Source organism: Heliangelus exortis, chromosome 10, assembly GCF_036169615.1.
Source record: "Heliangelus exortis chromosome 10, bHelExo1.hap1, whole genome shotgun sequence".
NCBI lineage: Eukaryota > Metazoa > Chordata > Aves > Apodiformes > Trochilidae > Heliangelus > Heliangelus exortis.
This window is the reverse complement of record NC_092431.1, coordinates 14,567,267-14,592,968: the sequence shown is the minus strand read 5'-3', so window position 1 is coordinate 14,592,968 and position 25,702 is coordinate 14,567,267. Positions and strand designations below refer to the sequence as shown.

The window sequence follows — 25,702 nt, the reverse complement described above, 5'->3', positions numbered from 1 at the left end:
ATGTGATTCATTTTGGATGGGATTGCCAGAGAGAGGAATGAGGCCTCAACCTCTTTGAGGTATCCATGTGTTACAGGTTAAGAAGGAAACAACATGGATCTTTTGGAACTGGACCATTCAAGGCTCTGTTCTAGATTCCTGCAGGCTGTCCCAGCACTGCTCTCAGTGAATACACAGGGAACTGCAGAACCAACTACAGCATCAGGGCCTCTGCCCATTAAGCTGTCATGAACCTTCCAAGGCTAACATCAAATAATGCAGTAAACATTAGGTAGAAGAATATTTAAGGGTTGCAACCCTTTTCAGAACATGTTACAGATGCACTTTTCTAAGCCTTGTGGGTATTCTCTGTGACACCAATTTTACTGAAGTTGACTTAAAACAAGGAATGGATAAATTTAATGGTGCACTTGCAAAAGCTCTGGCAAAAAAGAAAAAAGTATTCCATTTCTTTTTACAGTTGCACTTAACAAAAAACTCCTGACCTATTTCTGTTTGCAAGTTAACCTTAAATTCACATTATATTTTTATCATTATATATTTTTAAAGAATTAAAACAATATACAAGTGACTTTTTTTTTGTTCCATTAAATATGTGGAAATACAAATATTTAAAATATTCTACAAGGCAGTGCTATGGAGAGTCCCAAGAGCAGCTTTCAGTGCAGTGTCAGCAGATGGTGCTAAAGGATTCTTGCTTTATGTACAATATTGTGCTATTTTGTCCAGCCATTTTTGCACAACAAAGAGTATTTGTTACATCTGCAGTTAAAAAGTGCTAAAATAAGACTGAAATATTTACTGGCTTTTTTTAAAAACTCACACAATCATACAAGGTGTGTAGGGGTAAAAATAAACATGCTATTGAACACCTGCAGAAGCACAGGCAGATTGTTTAAAATTCTCCGTGCTCTACTATCACAGAGCAATACTCTTGTCTTAGCAGACTGACTACAGTCAATCACATCTATTGCCTTCATAGCAGCAGCAATTCTGAACATATTTTACAAATTTTTAGCTATTATTATAGGCCACCGTTTGACAGAAATTAACAGTAATAGCAGAATTTCCATTACTAACATGATTACTGATTTATGGACGTTTTGATACTTAGAATGATAAATGGCAAAGGGAACATTGACAGAAGACTTCCATAATTACTTCCCAAATAATTTTTTTAAGAAAGAATCTGTTATAAAAATTACTTCTGATTATTTTTATTATTTTTATGAAGTAATCATTACCATTTTAAATAAATACATATGTTCTAAACATTATTTAAAAATGTGGACTCACATTCTCTGTTATAATTGGATTTGAAACTGAAAGTCCAGATCATGCAGGAACTTGAACTTCGATGAAAGTGAATTCAAGATGAGGATAATTATGGATGGGGGAACAAGGCAAAGAAGGTTTTCTGCTACAAAGTCAACAGCAGATACATGGCCTGCTTGAAATCAGTGTGACCATTCACTGTATACACAGGGGAGCACATATGAAAATCTTCATAGATTTCAGGTTTACTGGACTGGTGTATACAAAGTACAAAGAAATTATTACCTATGACACTACCCATGTGTCAAAAACTCAAACAAAACACAGTTTCTTGTTAAAGTAGCTTAGTTAAAGTAGCAAGGCTGCTCTTCAGCAAGGCTGGTAATTAAATTTTGAGATTTCATATTTTATAAATTGAAAATATTATGTATTTTAAAACATTGCTATTCGACATGTTAACAACAGCAGAAGTGTTCCAATAATCCTCCCAATTCAATCTCAGTTAAATCTAATAACTGATTTAAATACAAATTCATGTGCTCACATTCACACATGTGCCCTGGTACACAGCTACACTACTAAAAGCATTTAATTTCTTGAACAAACTTCAGAAAAGTTGAAGGTAGTACCCTCTAAAAAATATAAAACTATGCAAAGAAAACATCCCCATAATCTTGTAATGCAAATGTGATAGACACAGAGAGTAACATCTAGTTTTATGGGATAACATAAAAGAGGTAATATAATTTGTTTTATTCACATATGTGTGGAAGATCAATGCAATAACTCAGCAGAGATCACGTTAGTACAAGTTGCAGTAATAGAGTTATACACAGACTGCATTTCATTAGCACTGAAAACTTGTATTGGTAAAGCCTTTATTTCATTAAGCAAATACAATTTCTGAATTAGATGTTTGTTTTTCAAACTATGAAAAAAAAACCTATGAACAAACATTATAGGTATTTTGAAAACATCAGACCAGCCTCTTCAATATTCCACAGATATAGTGCAAGAAAAGCAAAAAATGCTCTCTCTTCACCTTGAGCCTGGAAATGCCTACCACTTTGTAAGCACATTTTATAAGCATAAACAATATTAAAAAATTAAAATTCACCAACTGTCCAAGAAAGCACATCCAAAGAAAATAAATGCGTGGAAAGATCAAAACACTTCCTGAGTTTTGCTGATCTGCTTTGCCTCTACCTTTCTTTATGAGGGATCATTAAGAAAGAGGACTGGAGAAAATGGGATATTCCATTTGTTGAGAAAAGAATATAACAAGCTTATGTGTAGTAAGCAATCCAGTGACAATTTTTAATGTATAAGCAACAGCTAGAGATGATCTTCTAGCAACATCTCTAGATGACCATCTCTACCAACAGCTAGAGATGATTGGTAATTATAACCAATACCACAAAATAGACCAAAACTTAGTGGGAAAAGAAAATGATGTGAAAGTGATGAAGATGTGAATGTAAAATATTCTTTACAAGGGGAAAGAACAACAAGCTCATTTTTTCAAGTATTCAGTAGATACAGAACACCATTCTGTAAGATCTCATGGGAAGTCAAGTCTACAGAAAAAAAGAAAGTTTTTGGTTTTCAACAGGAAAACAAACAAAAAAAAGGATAAGGAAGAAAAGAATATACAAGCTGGCACAACTGAAACTTCTCCAGTGACTGTAAAAAGGCAGAAAGATCACAATAACTGAGATTTTTCTAAAGCCTTTTAAGACACAATGTATGAACAAGGAGGGACAACACCATTACAGCCAAGAATAGATGAGAAGTACTCAGCAATAACATTAGGAATCACAACCATTTTACAAAGACAAGGAACATGTGAAGTCTTCCTGAGAAGCTGGTCTGTTACTAAGAGCAGGCAGTGCCTGTAGATTATGCCATCCACTTAAAAGTATTTCAGTAAAAGTTTTCAATAAAAAGTTTGACCTTAGATGAGGTAAATGTTTGGAACTGAATTGGCCTGATAATACTGGTTTGAAATACTGTGGAAATGAAACTACCTTATCCCAAAGTTGCAATAGTTGCTTTATGGCTACTGGGTGATGTTCTGCAAGCCTAAAAGGAAGTCTTGTGGTTTTTAAGAAGCAGGAAAAGGAAAACAGAGAAATCAGAGAGCAGTCTGCTAAATCCCAACATACAGAAAAAAATACTGGCAGAATATACACAAATACAACCTCCCACACATAATTTCCTAGAAGAAAACCAGGTGATGAGTAACAGCTAATTTGGATTTGTTATGAACAAATCATGTCAAAGGGATCTTTTTCTTGCAATGGCTGAGTAACCTCTGCTCAGGGATACATGCTGTATTTTTACTTTAGCAAGGACTCTGGGACTGTTTCATATGGGTAATTTCTTAAGGAAAATAGGAGAGCACATCTTCAGAAGATGCTACTATACATCAGATGAAAGGCAAGTTGAAAAGCTATTTTCAGAAAGCTTTTCATTGTCAAAATGGTAAATGTATTGATGGGCATTCCTGAACTGTGTCCTATCTATTTTCTTTAATGACTGATTTGATAGGATAAGACTGCAAAATACATTTGCAGACATGAGCTGCTGCAAGTCTGCTGAAGGACAGGATGGGAATTCAAAATGAGTTTGACAAATTGGAGAAACAGTCTAAAAAGAATACAGTTCAGCAAGTTTAAAGAAAAGGTTCTACAGCAAAACTGCAGAGAGGAGGAGAAAGAGCTGAGCTGATGGTGGTTCTTCAGTAAAGACTGAAATTTCTTTTGGCTCATTGACTTAAAGAATCAAGACTGTCGTGCTGTTTTGAAACAAACAGATATCCCAAGGGGACCTGAAATGTACTGGTCTGTAAACCAGGCTGCTTTCTACTTAATACTGAAAAGGCTTCAACTGCATTGCTGAGTCTGCTTTGAGGAGGACAAACTGCTAAGGAGGAGAGGAGCACACACAAAAAAACCCCAGAAGTCTAGAACAACATGAATTATGGCAAAAGACATAAAGAAAAGGGGGTTATTAAATCTAGAAGCAAAGAATTGCAGGTCAGGGTAATCCAAATAACTGGAAGTTGTTGCAAGGACGAAAAAGATAATCTGCTCCCTAAATAAAGAAAAAATACATATATAGAAATGATAGAATGCAATCTGGATATCAGGCTCAACACTGGGAAAAGACTGCTAATGACAGGGCTTCTCAGGCCCAAAAATGTATTTGCCAAAGCTTTTAACAGAAGGTTGAACAAACATCACTGGAGAATGGTTTTAATGCAGTTAAGCCTGCTCTGGGAAAAGAGAAGAAAGAGGTCAGGTGAACAAAGCTCCTGCCTGCCTTGTTTCCCGTGGTTCTGTGATTACAAAGTAAAATGCAATCCCTCAACCTAGGAAATGTCCCACACCAAGAGTTGCCACTTGAGCTTCAAAGGGAGAGTGAGATCTGAAGTGATGCACACCATTTGTATGCAAATGGATTCTCTCCTCTTTTTTCTCAAGTTCCTGCCCTCACCCCCCACTTCTCACCTCCCCTCTAGCACATTAGGCTGGGCAAATGCGAACCAAGGCAACTTTCCTCAAGCCCTGTCCTCCCAGGATCCTCCCAGGATCCTCTACACATTCTACCACCCCACTCAGGAGCACAAATCCTGCAGCACAGAGCCACCTCCCCAAGAGGGAACTTGCTGAGCTAAGAAATTCTAAACATGCAAAAGCCAACCTTGCTCACACGTGGGCTTCAAGGGGTACCAAGGGGAGGGTTACATCCTCTCCCTCCCACCTCCCCAAAGCAAGCCACAGGCCAAGAAGAGAAAAATAAGAACCCTTTATGCTATTCCGAAGTGACTTCACATCCCTACAGTAAATTATGCTAATTAATGTCAACACAAAATGCCTCAGGGCTATTCTAAAGGACACAACTATTTCAAGATTCTCTGCTCTGTTCTGAATTACTCCTAGGCTGCCTCAGAAATTGTCCACAGAAATATTTCTGCATCAGAAAAGGTCTGTTTGCTGAAGTGAAGCACTGCCATGCTTCTACATTTTCAAAACCAATTAACTTAGGAAGGAAAAAACCCTACATTTGATCAAAGAGCACGGTTAAATATTTTTTTGAATTTCAGGTTTTAATTTGAGAAGGAAAAAAAGGACTTAACCTAAATGTAATCAAGCTGTTTTATGCAGAATAAAAATAGTTTCCAGCAGCTGCGTCCCACGTTGAATTTCATATCTTCAAGACTTAAATTCACCAGGTTTGGTTTGCACTGAGCAATGCATTCAAGAGTTATGTGTAAAAACTGACAGTGGGACTGCATAGGTGTAATTTCTTTAGGAAGTCAGCTTAACAGCTAAAATTAAAGCATGTAAACAATGACTATTTCAATAGCATATTTCTTCTGTTAAACCAAAAATGCAAAGAATTTTTCCACTGAGTGCTGTTGGCCAGAAAATTGCCTTTGGTGAGGAACAGAAATAGAACAACTTACCATGTATGCCACAGTTCACCTGGCTTCTCAGCTTGAGTTAAGTACAATTGTAAAACATGAATATATGCAGCCAGATATCAAGAGCTCAGTGCTTCCTAAAGTAACAAAACCAGATGAAAGAACCAAAATAAAAAGTAACCTGTGGAATACTGGGTGCCCAGATGCTGGCTGATGTATATCAGAGGCAATAGGTAGTCTGACAGGAGGAAAGATATGCTCTAGTATTAGATTATTTTTGTTGAAACAACTCAGGCATGGTGATTTGGTACAGTGTCATTTGATGCATGTTGCTGTGAGCTCATTTTAAGATGGGAACTACTGATAATAGGTAAAAAAAAAAGTATCAACTTTGAGAGTATCTGAAATTCCAATGCATAGTGCTAACTGAAAGCATTAAACAAACAATATTTTGAGGTAAAGAATCATAAGCTTCAAGTACAAAAAGACACCAGACAAGTTAAATATCTATCATCCCACAAAAGGAAGGAAGCTACAGTTGCAATACAAGGGCTCAAGAAGTCTGCTGGTGCTTTCCATTTCTGACAAAATCATAACTAAGCAGAAACAGCTCTTTTTACTGCCTTAAAAAAAAGAGAAAAAAAAAGACTGAACAGATATGTCTACAGAAAGCTATTTCTGGGAAAAATTAACCCCTGTAGATTACCATCTCTTTGAAGCAGGAGCTGTCTTTTCCTAGACACATGTCTAGGCCTATGTATATTGCCATGAGACTCCAAGACAAAGGCTTCCAGGCATGCGCTATCAAAAGAAAAAAAAAAAACCCAACCTTCATAATGCCAACCAGTAAATGTAGTAGTGATTGCATGTGCCTGGAAGTACAAGTTTAATAGGACTGCAGACAAGGAGACCTACCAAGCAGCTAATGTTTGATTTAAACACTACTCAACATAGCCTAATATTAACTTTGAAGACTGCTAAATTTTAATGCATTAGAAATTTGCGTTAGAGAACACAGTAAAGAGGTTATAACAAAATCCACCTATTCTAATTAGATACCAGGGACAAAATCTCAGCATGTGGTCTGTTATGGTCAGAAAGGAGCCTATAGCCTCAAGGTCTTGTTCACAGAGCAGGCAGCCTGGCAAATCCTCAACAAGAACTTCCCAGGACAGGCGCAGGAATCTGCAAAGATGGGCTGCACTTGCAGGCCTAGAAAACACTACACAGAGACACCTACGGGTGTCCATCACTTCAAATCAGTAAAATATTTAGGGTTTTCCCCTCAAAAGGGCAGTTTTGCTCCTTAGGATTTACAAGCTTACATGACTGTCAGGCTTTTAAGTTCCTTTCACAGGCTTGGTGTTTACAAGCTCTGCAAAAATAATACAGCATTTCCATTTTCTTGAAATTGATGGCTTGCAAACTACGTATAAACTATTCACAACCAAAGCCATATTTATTTAAGCATGCTCACCAAATTCTGTTAGTCACATCCCTGAAAAGCTCCCATCTCTTGAATCACACGATGGGAAAGATAGGAGTATGTTGCTCCTCATGCTCCTACCTAAAGATTCACTCACTGTGTGAAGTGAACTTCTCAGTCTTGTGGAATTTTTAAATACTTTTCACAGTCAACATCCAATAATTTGCAAGTTAATTTCAGATATTCATTTGGATATTAATTAGTTGTGTTTTTCCAAATTAGTTCACATATGTGTGGAGGATCAAACCACCTCTTCTTTTCAAATTCAGGTGACTTTAGTTGAATAACAGATTGAGTATGGAAGACGTAGTAAGTATTGTAAAATTTGAGGTATTCTTTACATTATATAAATTTGTATTCCAGTTGTAATTCCAATATATGTTGGGTATAACAATACTTCTTGTCTTCCAAGTGTCCATTTTGTCCTTTGCAGACAGCGGGTATGTTTCTTAGTATTTAAACAGGGTCAGAGAGGACCTTAAGCATAAGACAGAAAAACCTAACAAATTTTGACTGAAGACAAACAAAATATACAGCTTCTCACCCTTTCTCTGCAGGACATTTTCTTTTTGGCTGAACAGGGAGCACAGGACCACTGCTTGGCTGTGATGTGCTCCACTATTCACATCTGTAAGCTCTCACTGTCTGTCTCCAAGGCTCTTGGTTTTTTGTCAAGCTCCACTTCTGCCTTGCCCTTTGTTTTGGGCACCATGAATTAAAATTTTGTGTGGAGTGAAACTGGCTCAATAACAAGACCTGCTTCTAACTTCCCTGTTACATCTAATGCAGGCCCAACAGGGCTGAACAGCTGCAGCATTTCACTGTCTTCCATAGAAGATTGTGCATTAAAAGAGAGAATGTGCAAGAGTAAAGAGCTATGGGGCTTCCCAGGAAACAGTGCAAGATGGAAAAGTTCAAATTCTTTGGGAAAGACAAAGTGTGTTTGGGGAAGGAGGGGTTAAAACTGAATGAGGCTGGAGCAGGGTTAGTAGTTTGCTTATATCTCATGAGCTCTGTTGCTTGCAATGGAAACAATTAAAATACCTATTAGGTGAGAGCAAGGACTAGGCACGTAGCACCTTACCAACGAGTTAAACAAAAAAAGTATGAAGCTTATTCCTTTAATCCATCCCAGGTGTCTGTCCTACTTTCACCTACGTGTCCCACTCAGGCCACTGCACATCTCATGACCACGACCTTAGTGAGGTAAAACTCACTGGCAGCACAAGGCTCTCCATAGCAGAGGTCCTGCTGTGACAGCCTCTGGGGTAGGGTTACAGTTGCATGGATTGCAGTCTGCAGTAGAGTGACATACGGTCTTTTTTGTTTTAAAAAACTCAAATGCAGTTATTTAATGAAATCATTGTGCTGAGAGAAAGAGACTGAGACTGAGCAGGAAATAAATAAAATAAAAAAACAAAACAAAAAACGAGTTCCCTTCTCTCACTCCTGCAGTGAGACCTTCCCAGTTGAATTAGTGACAAGAAAACATATTTATGTTCAGTATCCTACAACCTTAAAAATTGGTTCTACTTGTACTGCAAAGCACTGTTTGCCCTCAATTCTTTCAACTAGAACTCATCACAACTGCAAAAAAAACGCCAGCATTCTACTTTGACATTAACATTACCTAGATCTTTGTCATGCAGAGTGTTCACTCATTTAGACAACATCCTTACAGAGCAGGTTGGTTTTTTGGCTTTGCTTACCTCTTGGGTTATCTCCAATGATACTGGTTTTGCCATTCCAGTACCAGAGCAGCAAGGTTGCATCTCGAGATCCTGAGAGAATGTAACAATTTCCTCCAATATAGGACTCAGACCGAGCAAGACAGGTAACAACATCCCAGTGTCCAAATATTACTTGTATCAGTTTACCTGAAACACAGAAAACTGATTGTTTTAAAACTGTGTTTTTATTCTTCCTAAGGCAAATTAAATATATTATGAAGCATTTTAGAAGTATTTTCTTGATTAAAAAAAAAAAAGTTTCAAAACAAGAACTATAGTGCAGAATAGGTTTTTTTTGTTTGTTTGTTTGTTTTTTTACTGATTTGATGGGAACTTATATAAAAAGTGAAGTGCAGTAGTCCATACAAAAAAAAATTTACACCTGCCCATCTCACATGCTAACCAGTCAACAGATTTAGTCAGAACAAGTTACTGAACTTCACAGCTAGGAGCAGTAAAACACTCACAGGCTACATAACCTTATTTTGGCAATATATAAAAGCACCTCAGCAAGCATATGTTTTCCCCTCAAAATTCAAGTAGTCAATTACAAAGTTGAGATTTGAGAATAATTTAATTATTATGTATTTTTCAGATGTATAGCCATAGGTATTCAACTACCTAAGGTGATTTATACTTTCAGAACACAGGTTTATGCTATAAATATTGCTGAGTTATAGAGATCTCTCTCACAATTATATTCTGTGTTTATAGAGTCTGATCTAGAAAACAGACATTTTTCAAGGCTATTTGTTTGACAGTTGTTTGTGGAGTTGCACTGCCTTGTTAGTTTTACTTCATTACTGTGCAGCTAAGGTTCAAGCTTCTCCATCAAAACAAGAAACAAGCTTTTGCTCTTTCATATTGTTTTAAAAAAATCTCATTAATCTCCTAAGAGTTCACTAATTTTCTCTTTCCTTTGAGTTGTCCTTTCTATATAGTAATATCAGACTTTACCATATGCACCTAGGTATCCCTTTCTGACACAACAAATTTTATAGTTAATAATTACAAATATACTATGAATAATTAAAATAAAAATAAGATTCAAGTCTCTACACTACTGAAATTGAATGCTGTCTAGAAATCATTCTCACTACTGGAGGAAGGTTTTCTTGTGCTCCTGCTAGACTAGCTCTGCTGAAAACCCATGATTTATGTTTGAAGTATTTCCTATTAAATAAAAAACCACAAACAAACCCAAAATATAATAGAAAAAAGGTTCCCTTTTTCTGTAAGTGCTAAAATATAATTGAATTCATCACTTGTGACCACTTGCAATTGTGCATTATTAATTACATCTTTTTCCCTTGGTGTTTTGCTGATTCAGATTTTTTCACTACTATATTCTCATTTTAATTAAAATCAAAATAAACTGCATCTGCATGACTTGATTAAGTCAGAGTTCGAGTTGCTATATTGATAAACAGGAGATAAATAGAAGACAAATCTTTTTGACAGCCATATTTTGGGTTATACCATAATTAGTTATGGTAGTAACAAGGTGTCTGGTGTATACAGACAGGACATAACTTGATGAGATATTTGCAGCCCAGATTGAGACAGGACAAAGCAACCAAAATCATACAAGTTCCTTCCATAGGTGTAAAGTCAAATGTATCTTTTGATATAGAAGCCTCAGTTCTCTATTCACATAAACCAAGAATATACACCAGGTATTTATTACTGATAACTTTTCTGAAGATCTCCTTTAAACTCACAGTTTCATGTAGATTTGTTTTCAGCAATAGGAAAATTAAACTAAAAAGGGTCTGACAAGATGTGTGTATAATGAATTGTAGGCAGTCAATATGAAGAAAATGAAACTTCTCATTTATACTTCAGGCTTTAAAATTGCAAAAATGACAGATATGCTAAAATATGCCACGAGATCTAGTCTTAACAGATTTTCATTAAAGGCCATCCTGTTTTGTTAAACATTTTGGTTTCCCAAGTGTGAAAAACTCTATTAAGCCATATATTTAAGAAATGATGACAAACATGTAGGATGTTCCTGAGGGATTAATAACCTACTGGAAAGCTTGATGGCACACACACATTAACCACACCGGGTCATTAATCCCAAAGAAGTACTCGCAGTGAGATCGCTATGCCCATTATAAGATAATGAAAGGCAAAAAATCATATCTTTTTTTTTTTTTCTGGAGGTTCATGGCTTTTAAATTCCTGTAGCTCTTGCATTCAAATATTCTTTTTTATTTAGCATGACACATGCATGTCTTCAACAGTTTGGATACATGCCAGCTGACAGACTAATCTAGCTGCCACCCATTAGGGCAATCAGGTCACGTTATATGAAAGAATTCAGTGGCTCCGAATCTATTTTTCTATCATAGCATAGGTTTCAAAGGCTTTCAGAAGGATTCTTTCACCAGATTTCAAGAATTCCCTTCCATTCTTATTCTGTGGTGCTTCCCTGTATTTCCTCAGAAAAAATCCAAATTCTCTGGTGCTGAAAAGCAGCCCGAGTTAAATTCCAGTATGCATTCTAAGAACAATTAATTCACCTGGTACACAAAGCTTCACAAAAACTCATTTACTTTAGGAAACTGCAGTGTAAGGACAGTCATGCCTGTCATACTGATCTGAAGGGTGGAGCTATGGCTAAACAAGAGCTCCTTGTATTAATATTTTCTATGACTCCACAAAAAAATGATACGACACTTTAGCAGTAGGTAAGAAAAGACTTGGCAAATACTATTAATAGGGGAATAAACACATACTCCCCTTTCTCTTTCTGGTCCCTATTCTTTCTTTATTTAAAACTGTAGGTAGATGATGAACACAAAAAGCTTTTAGCCTATTCCCACATTTTAAAGAAACATTACCTGAGTCAGTTGAATAAACTCGGAAACTCTTGTCCCAGAAGCCACAGACCAAGATGTAACGATTATCCGAGGTGATGACAAAACACTGGGAATGTACCTGAATGCTTTGGTCTAAAAGGTCAGTGATTTGCCTCCTGTGCATACCTGTATTGCTGGCTGAACACAAATCAAGAAATTTTAGTATCCCCATTCACAGAACAAAAGCACATTTTAGAAATCTACGTTCATACTGAAACTATTCCTCACTGCTGTTACATGTTTGTTGTGGCAGGGACATTTTCTTCCTACTTTTACTGTAAAATACTCATTACACTTCTGGGAACAATGCTAATTCCTTGTAGTATATATTCTAAAACAGAAGAAATACCTTCTTTTAGTCAAATGCAGCTGACAAATGTAAGTGAAAGATTGCAAAAAGGAACAATACACAGAAATGCAAGAAGCTTCCTCCCCCTCTTCTTCTAGTATATGAAAGTAAAAATTAAGAAATAAATAAAGAGAAGGTAATTATAAGGAAATACATATACATTTGATATATAGTGACTCAAATGCAGCAGACAAAAGAATTATGATTTCAAAACCACATGCAAGTTGTATTTAATTGTAAGCGTCGTAAATGAAAAAAGAATAACTGCAGTAAACATCACTACCATTTCACACCTTGTTGAACATTGCACAAAAATTAATGAGCTTATCTGTACAATCTTCTATAGGGTGGAGAGAAAATATTTATCCTACTTTGATCACCTGCTGTTTCATTTCCCCAGATAATCTTGCATTGTGAATCCACAGGAATCAATTATTAAACCCTTTTCATGTTACATTTTGCCCTTACGAACTGATGTGTGTGTGTACATATATGTGGGTCCCTCCCTATATCATGCAAATCCTACACTATAGGAAGAAATTAAAATGTACTTCATTACTGAGGGAACCTGACTCCCATCCCAGGCAAGTAAGTTCTTCTGGACCTGGGTTTGTCTGCCAACTGCTTGAAGCATAATTACTTACATTCCAAGTATTCCCCTGGACCTGTCTCTGTCCTGGTCTTGTGCTCTTTGCTCCTTGTTCTTTAACTTTCTTCCCATTCTCAGGCACCCACTATTCCCTAAAACTTGGACTTATTCCATTTATTCTGTATCAAATCCTTCATCTACTTATGTTTTCACTATGTTAAAAGCATTGATACTCTCTTCTCCATATGGGCAGCAAATAATTTGGCAAGGTATTACCACTTGCTCCATGGGTACCACACAGTGGGGCCACTCACAGTGTAACCCCACCACAACATAAATGCACAGGGAAGTGTTCTGTAGAACAAAATAATGGCAAATAATCCCCCAACAAACTATAGAGCAACACATTCCGTGTGGATAAGACATTGCTGCTTTTACATCTTCCTGTGCAACTGGAAAATGAGGACAGCAGGAATCTCTCCTTTTGACTAAGACAGCAACAAAATTCCTGCTATAACCATAAAAGTGTAATTTTGTGATCCTCTTAGGTGCCATTTCCATTGTGTCTAGCCACAATTAAGACCCCTTAATATTATCTGTGTAATTACTTGCTTGTACCCAGTGATGCTACTTAACAGTGACAAAGAAACCCTTAAAGCTTTTAAACTGTGTCCAGTGCAATCACATGGCTATTTTAAGATCCATTGTCCAAAGAGAATATTAAACCATTTTTACAGAACTGTGAAGAGCAATTTTAGGGTGCTTATACCAAGAAAAATTTAAAATGATTTTGTAAATTAAAGGCAAGCCTGAAAATTGAATGATAATTTTAATATTATGAAAAATATAATTGAAAAAAAAAATAAATTCCTTCCTAATGTTCTTCACAATAGGTAGAAAAAGCACCAGTCAGACATAATGTGATTTTGGATTTTTTTGCTGTGCTGTTTATTTATATTTAATGATCAAACTGACAGCAAGTTTTAAAGCAGAACACATTTCCTGGTCTAAACTTTTTTTTTTTTTTTCCTATATATATAAAATCTATTTCAGAAAGAAGAGTTACAGCACATGTCCTCCTTATTTTAATTATAAATTAAAATTATTCCATCATTCAGATGGGAATTGATTTTTAAAACTTTAGAAAAACATTTTAATTTTATCAGCTCCTTAAAATGGAACTGATAATATACCCACACTGTTCCTGATTGAATTATCAGAGAGCTTACCCAGCAAAATAGCTACACAGCAACAGACTCTACCTGGACTGATACAATGCAGTTTCTAGTGTGATAGGCTTATTAGTTTTGAAATTAATTCTCACTGGGTGACAGCCCTGTCATTCTAACCTGTCCAGGTAAGTTCAGTTTTGCTCTGATTTTTCCGTGCTTCTAAAATTGTCCACTTCACTTCTTTTCCACTTAAAACTACCATTCTGAAATGAACAGCTTAAAAACCAGAGCTAAGTTTGATGTCTGACAGAACTGTAGTGGGCCATGAGAACAGAACTCTGTCTTCTTTGCTCCTGTGAACAGTGTTGTGTATTTTGGGGTCTGGTTGTTTGAGCTTTTCTTTTTTTGATCATGTTTAGGGTTCCATTTGCCATGCTACAGGCTCCTGACTTATAATCAAAGTGTGCACTCCCCAAAGCTGGGCCCTTAAGAAATGAACTGACCAAACTCTAACCATGCTAATAGAAACAATCAGCTCTCCATAAATTAATAAATCTCTATTATGAAAAGTCATCGATTTTATCTATTACACTGAGTCATTAAATAAAAGGGAGACATTCCTCCGCCCCTTTTTAATACAATAAAAACATGCACAAATGTAACTAGTGATGCTGATCAAAAGATGCAATACCCTTGAAAAATGAATACCAATATCTCAGCACTAAAATGGAGTGGGCAATATATTTCAACTTTGAAACCGCTTTGCAATTCCACATTAATCCCCTCAGCCTGAACAGCAGGTCTAGGAAGAAAGGATTGATCTCCTTTAATGATGAAACCCTGGCACCATGGTTTTATTTTTCACAAGACAGTGCAGTTAAGAACCCCACTGTTATTATGAAAATTTCCTCAGCAAAGGAGCTCCATCACATTACCAGTGCACCAATTCATCACAACGTGCCTCGCTCCTGCTCATCAACAAGTCTGAGTGATGAAAAGATCCAATATTATCCTGACAGTACTTCATGCACATTCTCAATCACACATTATTACAGCATCCATATTAATTTTCACTGACACGCGTCCTAGGCCTGTTCAAATTAGGCAAACCAACGAGGGGGAGTTGATGAAATACCAGCATAGCCACAGCTCATTGCATTCCAATTTGCATGCAAATGGTTTATCAGGAAAATTCCATTCCCAGCAACCAGCAAGTGAAAAACAACCGTAATCTACACTTCAGGGCCACCATACAGAGCTTAATGAATCGCAAAGAGAGAAGGAAGTGACAGACCTATGAGAGGATCGATTTCCACTGGCAGCTGGTAAGGCTGGTCTTGTACAGCACCTTGATGAGCTGGAATTCAGGAAAGAACATTTTAAAACTCTGCATTTTTAAATCTGTGAAATCACATATATTCTATAGATCAAAGCCGTGCCCTTTATTTTTTCTAACCAGTCGATTATCTTCTGCAGCAATTGAATTTAAAAAAAAAAGGTATCAAAATTCCAGGTGCTTTAGTGGGCTGCTTATTAAACATTTATTTTAGATTAGTGCTATTCTGACTGTATGCCATCAGCAGCAGCTCCGGTCCTGAGCCATAAGCTCTAGCAGATGCTTTACTGGCAACCTCTCCTGTCGCAACAAAACAAAATTAAGTGGTAAAGAGCACTGAAAACAAAATGTGACAACCATCTGCTGACTGTAGCAAATACTATCTTCCTCGTTACTTTTTAAAGCACTGCTTTGAACAAGTGAAGCACAAAGGACATTTTTTTTAAGAAGTCGGTTTATAATGCAGACAGGAAAATCATATTTAAGGATTCATCCATCGCCAGAAAAACACTGATTTGCAAGTTAGCATAGAGGTTAATATATAATTCTGCTGACCTACATTTCATCTGGGCACCTGGCATCCCAGTGAAATGTTTACCCCCCTATAGTCCTTCAGTGTTAAAAACCCCCACTTTTTTCACAGCCTCACTAAATGCAAAAAAGCAAACAAATTTCTCCCCACACCCAAACAGTCCACAAGACATTTCTGGAAGCAGAGCAAAAATAAGGACTGAATACTCACACCTATGATTTTGCTATCTCTCCTCCATAACTTAATATAAAAATTAGTATCAATGGAAGGGTTTCATATGTAACTGGGAAGTCAAAATTCTGCTGCAATGAAACACTAACAAAGAACAACATGTGAAATCCACGTGACAAAACGGAGGCACCCTGTTGGGTACCAGTGCCATTAGAGGTCAGCATAGCCACCAAACTCATGTACAAAAGCAGGAATGAGATTTTTAATTGCATCAGTGACAAGTGGTCACTTGGCAACCTTTTTTATCATGATGCCTCACTAGTGAAGACAATGCTAAGCCCACAGCAGGTGACACATAGTAGTAATGATACCTGCTTTCTCATCCTGGCAGATCCCATTTTGGTATAGAATTTCAAGGTAACAAAGGTGAAGGTTGGTTATAGGAGTCCTCACCCAGGTAAGCTTAAGTGTAGCACCCTAGCAGCAGCCTGCAGCTGAATAGTGTGCTCCCAGAGAGGTGGGGTGAGCTGGGTTTTTCTTGGATTTTGGTTTTGTTTGGTTGGGTTTTGTTCAACCAGAGATTTCAGAGGAAATCAAAATCAACTCCGACCACTTTAGAATCCCTTCTTTTGCCATGACTGTTGTTTGTCCACAAAGGCTATTTAAAAGGCTTGAGTACTATATGCCCAAGGTCACACATCCAAGGTATGAGAGAATACTGCCATCCCCCTTTAAACAAATGTCAAGAGCTCTGTAAATAGTTCTTGCTCACAACTTGTTATCTAGACAAGTGTCCCTTCCTGCACTTCTTCCCACCTTTCTTTTTCTGCATTTCTTGGGTGGGTGAAATAATACATAGATGTTTCTATTTGTACAATCTTGAGAGGTTAATTTGTAAGAATTAGGAAAAAGTGTGGGAGTCATCTGGCTTTTTTCAAAATGTACTCAAGGACCATGGGCCCAGAGTTCTCAGCAGGAATTTCAGTGATGTGAGCATTACTCTGGTGCAAATACCCTCCATTTAGGCTATTTGAGCAGAAGCTCTTTTTTCCCCTTCTTGAAAAGACTTTGGCCAGATTTACTGCATAGCACTGAAATAAACTACCCTTCACAGCTTGGGCCTGAAACTGTCCTAGCCAGGGAAAGGAGGGTAAGTAGAGCAGAGAATACTAGAACAGAAATCAGAATTACTGTAATCTTAAGTTCAACACATTTTGGCATGTGAATTTCTTTTTTAAATGTACAATAATTTTATAATATAATATACTATTGCATATATTTTAAAATATTATATAATGATCTAATAATGAATTTATTATTTTTTGTTGCTATGCAAATGGATATGGTGTTTTCCTTTCATACTGACAAAGACATAAGCATCTAATAATTTGGGGATGTTTAAATTACAGAAGATACAGACCTCCCATTTATTTTAGCTTCTAATTCTCATTAAGCAGCTTGAACATCAGGATACTGTGTTCATAACTAACTAGAAAATGGTGGAAAAGATTACAGGCAAGTTCCATATGCTTTAAAACTCATCTTTGAGATGCTATGGCTCGGGTTTCTATTCACTGAAAAAAACAAATTCAAGAGGAAGAGTGTGACTTTAACAACTAGTGAGAAACTGTTTTTGTCTTCTTGCATAGTGCCTGATGCCCTGGGAATCAAGGCATTTTTGTTACACACCTTTCGTGTCTTCAACATTGTACTCCAGGATAGTTCAGATTACCTTTTTAAAGAGAAACTAAGTTGTCATGTGAAGAGCATCTTGTGTCAATGAACTGGACTTGCTCGTCACACTTTAAGCCAGTTCTGCAGCAAGTTTTGAAACAGAAAACAGCAGTAATGCTTGATGGCAGTGGCTTCTTAGGCCACTTGCTTTACTTACCAGGAAGATTATGCCACTTGTTCACAGCAAAGAGCCTATTTGCAGTAACAGTGATCACAGCAGGATTGGCCAGACCAGGCTGGGTGTTGGCTGCTACATGAGTGACAGGGGAGTTGGATGGAAACTTTAGGACCATGATAACATCCTGTTGAGCTTGGTCTGTAAACATCAACGGGCTCTGCAGGAGGAGATACTGTTGAGTACACACAACAACAACCCATATACAAGGGAAAAGAAAACACAGGGAGAAGAAAAAAGACAGGACAAGAGAAGGAAGATTGAATTAAAACACACAAGATCCAATAGCAGTGAAAACCAAATGCAGTAACAGTTGGCAGGCTTGAGGAAACAACCATTTTAAGTAGAACCTCCAGGTACACTATTAATTTGAGGGTCTTGATGAACACAGTCTGTCTGTGTTCAGACATGTACACAAACTTTGCTACAGATCACAGGAGATTTAACTAAAAGTTTCCAATGACCTAACTCTGCCAAAAGAATTCTTCCTATCTGCAGAGATAGCATGACAAGGGAAGCAATGCCAAACTAGGATTGAACAAAAAAGAAAGAAAAAAAAAATAAAGGAAGAAAGTGAGCACAAGAAATTCCTGCTCCCAAAGATTGTCTCAAGTTGCATGAAACTGGCAGGCTGCAATTCTTTACAAGCCAGATGAGAACATGAAAGCACATTAAAATAAACAGATACACGCATACACGAGATATATGTTCTGTATATATTTCTGGTGTACAAAAGTAAGATTTATGAATGCAAAGTAGAAGACTTCACTGCAAATGTGTTTCAAAGGACAAACATAATTAAATGCAGTTGTAAAGAAAATAAAGTGGACGTGATTACAGACACTAGCCTGCTTTCTTTCTAGCAATGCTAAAGGGAGGGAATGAACCCAGACTCCTGGTTTCAACATAGTATTTTCAGGTTTTCATTTTTTAATTTAAGAAGTTGAAAAGTTTAGTAAGTTCTTAACTAAGTTCTCTAACAAAACTGCAAATGTTGAAACAACATATTGAAGACCTTGCACCTGGATAATAAAACACAAGGAGGTAAAGCAAAAATGTAATGGATTTGTGATTGTGTGGTGCACCTAAAGAAGAGATCTCAACTGAGATGTAGAAATACAACCATCCCAGTTACCGGTAGCCATACTGCTCCAGTATTTCTAATTTTCTAATAACTGAATTAGATCACTAATGAAGTATTCTTGGCTATTTTCCACTTGCAATATTTCATTATATATATGTGTAAGTGCATACATTTAATGTATATTTATACGGAACTAATAAAAAAATTAAATACATTTGCATTTTTATTATCACTCCTTTTTAAAAAGTTATTAAGAGTACTTAGAAAAACATATTGCTCTGTGAATTCCTATTTACAGTCTTTGCATAAAGGTGTAAATAAAAGCAACTAATAAGCTATCCAGACACCCTTCTGAGCAAGTGGCTAAAAGCCAATCAATATTATGAGTTAATCCTCCCTGGATGCTCATTCAATTAAAGGTGTCAGTAATGCCTCATCTGATGTGGCCTCAATTAAATCCAGCTATCTGATGGTTGAAAACACAAGGGGATACAGCAACAGCAGCAAAACCAGACAAATAGGCAGCCTTCGTGTGACTGCTAATTACTACACCTGGTGTATATTATGGCTTGTGCACTTAACACAGCACGTGGTAGCCTTCAATTCAGCTCTATTCATGCATATATGCACACAGCTCCATGAAAGCAGAAAACTCAGTAAATAAGACAACTAGAAATAATTCAAAGTTGCGACAGGAAAAGCATCCTTACTGTGTTTCAGCTCCAGGAATACTACTTTTAAAACCAGTTAATACAGTGCTTTTTAAAAATCGTGTATTAATAATCACAAAACTGCTCAAAGCAAGTGGAGAACTAAGGATTTTTTTTTCTGTGTGTACCTCAGCCCAACAAACCACAGGGTTTACAAACAGTTAATTTCACAGAATTTAACTTCTTCCATTAGTAAAGATTTTTACTAATTCCGTACCATGAAAAACATTAAGATAAAACCACACAAACAGCTTCATGACATCATATGTATTTAGAAAACAATGAGCCTGGCAAACATGTCAACAATCATCTTCCCAAGGTCCTTCTCTTCCTGAAAATAATCCCTCTAAATTCAAGTGCCTAGTGCATGCATGGCACCATGACAAACACACACATATGGTGTGTGGCTGTGTGAGGAGGGCACTTGGGCTCCCCAGCTTCACTGTTAACACATCATATGTACAACACATCCCATATCTGAGAGAGGCTAGTAGCAAAACTTGACAAGAAAGTGTCTATTTCTTAGCCTCCTGCATCACCAGGTTTGTGAGGCACTTTGGAAACGTTTCAGATTTTTGTGTCATTTTTCTAAGTGCTTTTGCACTTCAGGTTGGTTTTTAACCTAATGACCTTCATCTGTTTGAGTAAGATGAGTGTCTTACAGAACACACAAGAAGAAAATGGGTTTTTTTCACGTTTCAGTATAAAATGTGCACCTTACCAATAAGGTGCACGTTTATAATCTTTTGAAAAACTTGTGAATTAGCAAACCATTTGCTCCACTTGTCAGAGTATCACTTAACATTGTTCTGGAGCTATGACAACACAAATGATATTTTAGACTCTAGGGCTGCACACAGCATGATATGGAAAGTAATCAGTAATAAAATAATAGTTTGTATAATAAAATTATATTAGACACGAGTAGAGGTAAAGGGGAAAGCATGTTAATGCTCACTGCCTGGATTTTATCACCCTAGCTTTACTGCAAAACACATTTAGTCACATTCTTTGCTATGTAAGTTTCAGCTCATGAATTCCTAGTAATCCTGGTTTTAGGGGAAAACCTATGCCTGGGGGAAAAGACAAGGAAGTTCCACCTCCTAAATCCATGCTTCTTGGGGAATCTGCCAAAGATTAACTAAATTGTCTCCATGATGACTGGATCTCACCTGTACAGGTATGGTATTAACAAAATCAACTGATGAAGTGTTCTTGGAATACACTGACAAAAAAGGTCTGTACTAGAAACCAATACAATCCTTTCAGCAATAAATAAAGCAATAGTTAAGCACTGCACTACACTCCCAGTCCTCCAAAACCATTCCCCATCTGCTGTTTTTAATAACCCAATTCCACCACCACATAAAAGCAAAGTGGAGTGGCTGGTTCTGTAACTTGCAGCTGGCAAAGGAAGTGAACAAAAGAGGTCACAAAGATTTCACATGGTACTTACCACCTGCATGGCAGAACTTCTTGGAGGATGTGGTTCTATGAGCAGTTGGGAAGGGGTCTGTCCAAAACTTCGTATTTGAGCTTCAACAGCCTGGAAAAGGCAGAGGCAGGTTTGCATGTTAAGAGGTGCTAATTACAGGCAATAGAACCATAACTGTCACCTGAAAATGTCATTCCACACTTCTGGCTTGTTTCATGTCGAAAATCAACCCCGTGTGTTCACTGTGGGGCTAAGTGCTTGGCACTAGTACTAAGAATGAGGTAATCATTTTAGTACCCTGGATGCTATTTTCATGAGAAACTCTGCAAAACCTCATTCTGCTCAATGATATTAAACAGAAACAAGCTATTATAATCAGAAACCCTCTTTATTGGCTCCATTTTTCCTTTCTAACACTGGCTTATCCTGTTTGTATCATAATTCAGAAATAAAAGTTAATTTTTAGAAGTTTCCATAGGTACTAAGTGTTCTACTTTCTATATAAACTCCATCGTTAAGTTTCACAGCAGTAACTATATTGAAAGTGACCCCAAGATTCTTTCTTATTTTCATTTTTATTCAGAGGGAGCAAACTACCACGGGATGCATTAAACTGCTGACAGCAAGACTGGTATGAAATGCAGCTAAAGAGGAACATGGAGATACAACACAACCATTTTCTTAAAAAAGTTTCCCTGCATCTTCAATGTACATGATCGCTTTTTTCATGGGGTATGCATGGAAAAAAGAAAATCACATGCTAAGTGATTTCTTGAAAATAATTATTCTGACATGTGCAAAGTTCTCCCTCTTGCCTAAGCACATCCAACTAGTTTTACATGTTGCCACCTATTGGTCCAGTGGCTTAGAGATCAAATCAAGCAGCCAAAATTCAAGTTATTTCTTGTCAGCCAGGCCTCTGCACTATCCACAAAAACAGGCAAACACCATAGAAAATCTTAACTCACTCAAGCTTAGATTAAACTCTCTCATTGTGAGCTAAACCACGTAAAATAACTCGTGTTTGCTGTGGGCTAACAGATTGCACATGGGCTGACATTTTAGTTTGTGTTCTGCATGGTGCACTGAGCCCTACATTCTCCAAAGTGTCATCATGTTGAGTACCCAGGGTGGGGCACTTCTCTTTGCTTTCCCAAAAATCAGAGCCTTCAAACAAGTGTTTTAAATGAGACACTTGAGTGCTAAAACACAAAACCACCGACCATTTTTTAGCTATTAGAAAACCATGTTTTCCTCTCAGAGATCCACCTTTTTCATGGTTCATCAAACCCTGAGGCTCCTTACACTTGTATTTCCTGGTCTATTGTAGCTAAAATTTTTGAGACAATGGAATAACATGAATGCTGACCTTATTCTTACAACCAACGATTTTTAGATAATAATAAAGATTAGTAGGACATCCCATGTTCTCCTGTTACAGAAATAACAAAATGAAAAGAGGCACCTGAGGCCTCAAGATCATAAACAGCAATCATCCTTTTCTAAGAGACATGCCATGCAAAACACTTGACCTTTTTACAGCACAGGAGTTGCAATTCCTCAGTGGACAGATTCTAACATTCTTACCCAAACTGGGAAGCACCTGAAAAAGCTGGCTGAAATCTGACATACAAGCACTGGGATTCAATGTGTACTTTTTTGAAAAACATCACTATTGTATCTGTGAAACACTAAAGCTCAGTAGGACCATCAGAGTTCCCTTCCTAGAGAGGAGCTATGGTACACTGAAATTCAAATCCAATTTTCTGTGACTTGAGCTATCAAGGGAGTCACAAGGACACAGATTTTCAGGTCCCTGAAGACACAAGGCATCAACAAAGCAACAGCACACTGGTCAGCAGCTCTACTCTCTCTGTAAAGCTGTTAGCTCCAAAACAACCAGATTACAAAGATTTGTCTACAATTACTTGCAGATTGAGTAGAATATTTTTACTATCATATGGGAATTCGGTGTTGCATTGAGGGTAGAATCAGAAGATCACAGAAGAAGTAGAATGCAGATGGTCCTGGATGTTAATTATTCTGTGCCTATTGAAATCTTCAGGGCAAATCTATAATCTATAGGATTTACTATTTATTACCTATAAAATATATATCCAAGACACCGTTCAAAATTAATACAATATTCCTGAAGCACAACTCCCATGCACTTCTTCTAGAGATGAAAAAAGAATAGATGAAATGAGAAAATAATAAGCTTGGAATTTGTTCTCTTCCTTGCATCTGAACTTATGATCAATATAGAAACTCCCATTTCCAAACAGCCCATGTTCAGCATTTAAAAGGAGTCAGAAACTTGTCTTATCCATGCAATCTGTTATGTCCTTTAACTTCTAATGCTAACTCTACAAACTACACTTCCTTACCTAATGCCAGTACTAAGAAGGGAAAAATTAAACACAAGATACCACATATTAATGCAGTGTTTCACATACTTAAGTAATACTTAAATACATTCATTATAACAGAAGCCTAAAATGATGTAGAACAAAAAATTCAGATGTTATCATTGCTCCAATCAATGTCAGAACATTTCAACAGTCCAGATCTCAGAGGAGCTCACCACCTTCCAGCAACATAAAAACTGGAAGACACACAAATTATGATTCCACTGTTGACTCCCATACACGATGCTCATCATTATCACAGTCCTAGACCACACAACAGCAGCAGCAGAGCAGCTATTTGTCTCCCATCCACCCTCATTGCAGAAGAGAATCCCTTTGGGATATTAAAAACAAATCTAAAATACTCCACTCAACCAGCAAGTAGATAGTCTCTGCCAGTTTTCACATCATGAGCTGTCAGAACTGGGGAAACTGCTGACCAATGTGACACGGATTTTGCCTTAGGGGACCACAAATTATCTGTTTTCAGTCTTCAACAGACAGTTTCTACATCCGTGTTTATGATCTGACTGGAGTTTGAGATTTACTGTTCAAGCACAAACAAGTCTTTTAGATTCATTAGGTTCCACCTTGTCCTTCCAAAAATATGAGAGCCTATATTTCCAGGCTTGCAATAGCCCCTCGACACAACCCTCTTCTTTTAGCCAACAAAACCAGGAAAAATCTACATTCAGATCATGTCCTACCACTGGTAACATAGTTTCATAAACCATCAAGACTCTATATAGGATAGAGGCACAGTATTTGTATGTCCTCTTTACTGATGTCTTCAGAGATATGAAAGAAACTTGAAAACTGGTAAGGCAGCAACACTTGGACAGCTGTGCCCAGAAATTGTGACTAAGCTTCAGCATAAAATCCTTTTGCATTCCTTTTAACTACCAAGAAAAAAAGTAAAGATTTATTTAGCTTCAATTATGATTTTGAGAGCATAGTAGCAACCCCAAATGATTCCTTCCTTTTCCCAGATTGTATTTCAAGTCAATCTGGACGTCAACGCCAGGTTCTGATGATATCTCAGTTGGAAGAATCACATACAGAAGGAAGCAAGATGACCTCCCTCTGTCAGCAGAAACATGGGATGCTGGAGCTAGAATGAAGCCCCATTCTCTCCATTTACATAACAATAGAAAGAGACACGCAGGGCATTTTAGCCACCAGACATCACTCAGACTTTTGTTCAACCTGTCAAAGAAAATCAGCTAAGAGCAGGGGAATCTTTTCCTCAGAGAGATAATTAATATCTCCTTTGAAGAAAACAGCCTACCACTTACCTAAGAATACACAGGACAATGACCATCAATCAAAAAATCATCAACATACTTTCTAACAAATTATTGCTCAGCTTCTAACTTAATTTTCCTGAAAAATATATTACTAACATCAGTTGGTTTTACTAAGAGACGGCCATGGAAGGGCATGAGTTCTCACATGGCTGAACCCCTATGGAGCATACAAGCATTTAGATTATCATCAGAAATATTTGGGAAATTTGCACAATTAGTTTCACATATTAAAGGCACTAACTAGAAAGGAACAATCATTTTTTTTAAAGATAACTTTATTTCCACAAATCCTCAGCTCTGAAAGCGTGCTGCATACCTCAAAGTAAAAGATAATAATATTTTCTTTCGCTGCTTCTCAAATATCTCAGTAAAATAGTCTTCCTGTTAATCCTCTACAAGCCTTTGGTAAGGTCACATATACATGATGAACATCACATTTTGAATGTTAATTTAATTCGAGTAGGAAAACCATTAGGCAAATTTTACAAGTTAACACTTAACTGATTACCACAATAACCTGCTCCTACAAAAGTCTCCTGGATCATCATCTCTTTTCTTGGGGGGTAGGAAGGGAAGAACAGGAATAGGGAAATAAATTAAAAGAAGAGTGAAAAACTTTAAATCTTGGCTTAGCTGTAACGTAGCTTTTGGCTACTGCTTTGTGCAAGTATTTTCAGTCTCTCTCTGAACTTACCATCTAATCTAACTGTGAAGAAAGTTAATTCAGCAGTATGCAGTACCCACTAAACACGGCTGTAAATTTTTGGGAGGGAGGGTGATGGGGAGGTTGAACATATGGATGCAGTTAAGGTAAAAACAGATGTTTGTTACTTTTCTTTGCAGCAACACTCAGAAACTAAGTCAAAATTGCTTTTTTTTTTTTTTTTTTTTTTTCATGTTTATGTCCGAAAGA

General features: G+C 37.0%; 1 protein-coding gene across 7 annotated transcripts in view; it reads right to left on the bottom strand.

Moving 5' to 3' along the window:
- The window catches only part of LRBA (LPS responsive beige-like anchor protein), a 388,894-nt gene that overhangs the window by 20,141 nt on the left and 343,051 nt on the right, over positions 1 to 25,702 (bottom strand). For 4 of the 7 annotated variants that reach the window (XM_071753672.1, XM_071753673.1, XM_071753676.1 and 1 more), the window contains 5 exons: positions 21,096 to 21,185; positions 17,828 to 18,020; positions 15,192 to 15,254; positions 11,770 to 11,925; positions 8,900 to 9,067 (listed from right to left, as the gene is read on the bottom strand). In XM_071753672.1, coding sequence (XP_071609773.1) covers positions 8,900 to 9,067; positions 11,770 to 11,925; positions 15,192 to 15,254; positions 17,828 to 18,020; positions 21,096 to 21,185 — 670 coding nt within the window. The remainder of the gene's footprint in view (positions 1 to 8,899; positions 9,068 to 11,769; positions 11,926 to 15,191; positions 15,255 to 17,827; positions 18,021 to 21,095; positions 21,186 to 25,702) is intronic. The other 3 variants (XM_071753674.1, XM_071753675.1, XM_071753678.1) reach the window with 1 other exon arrangement.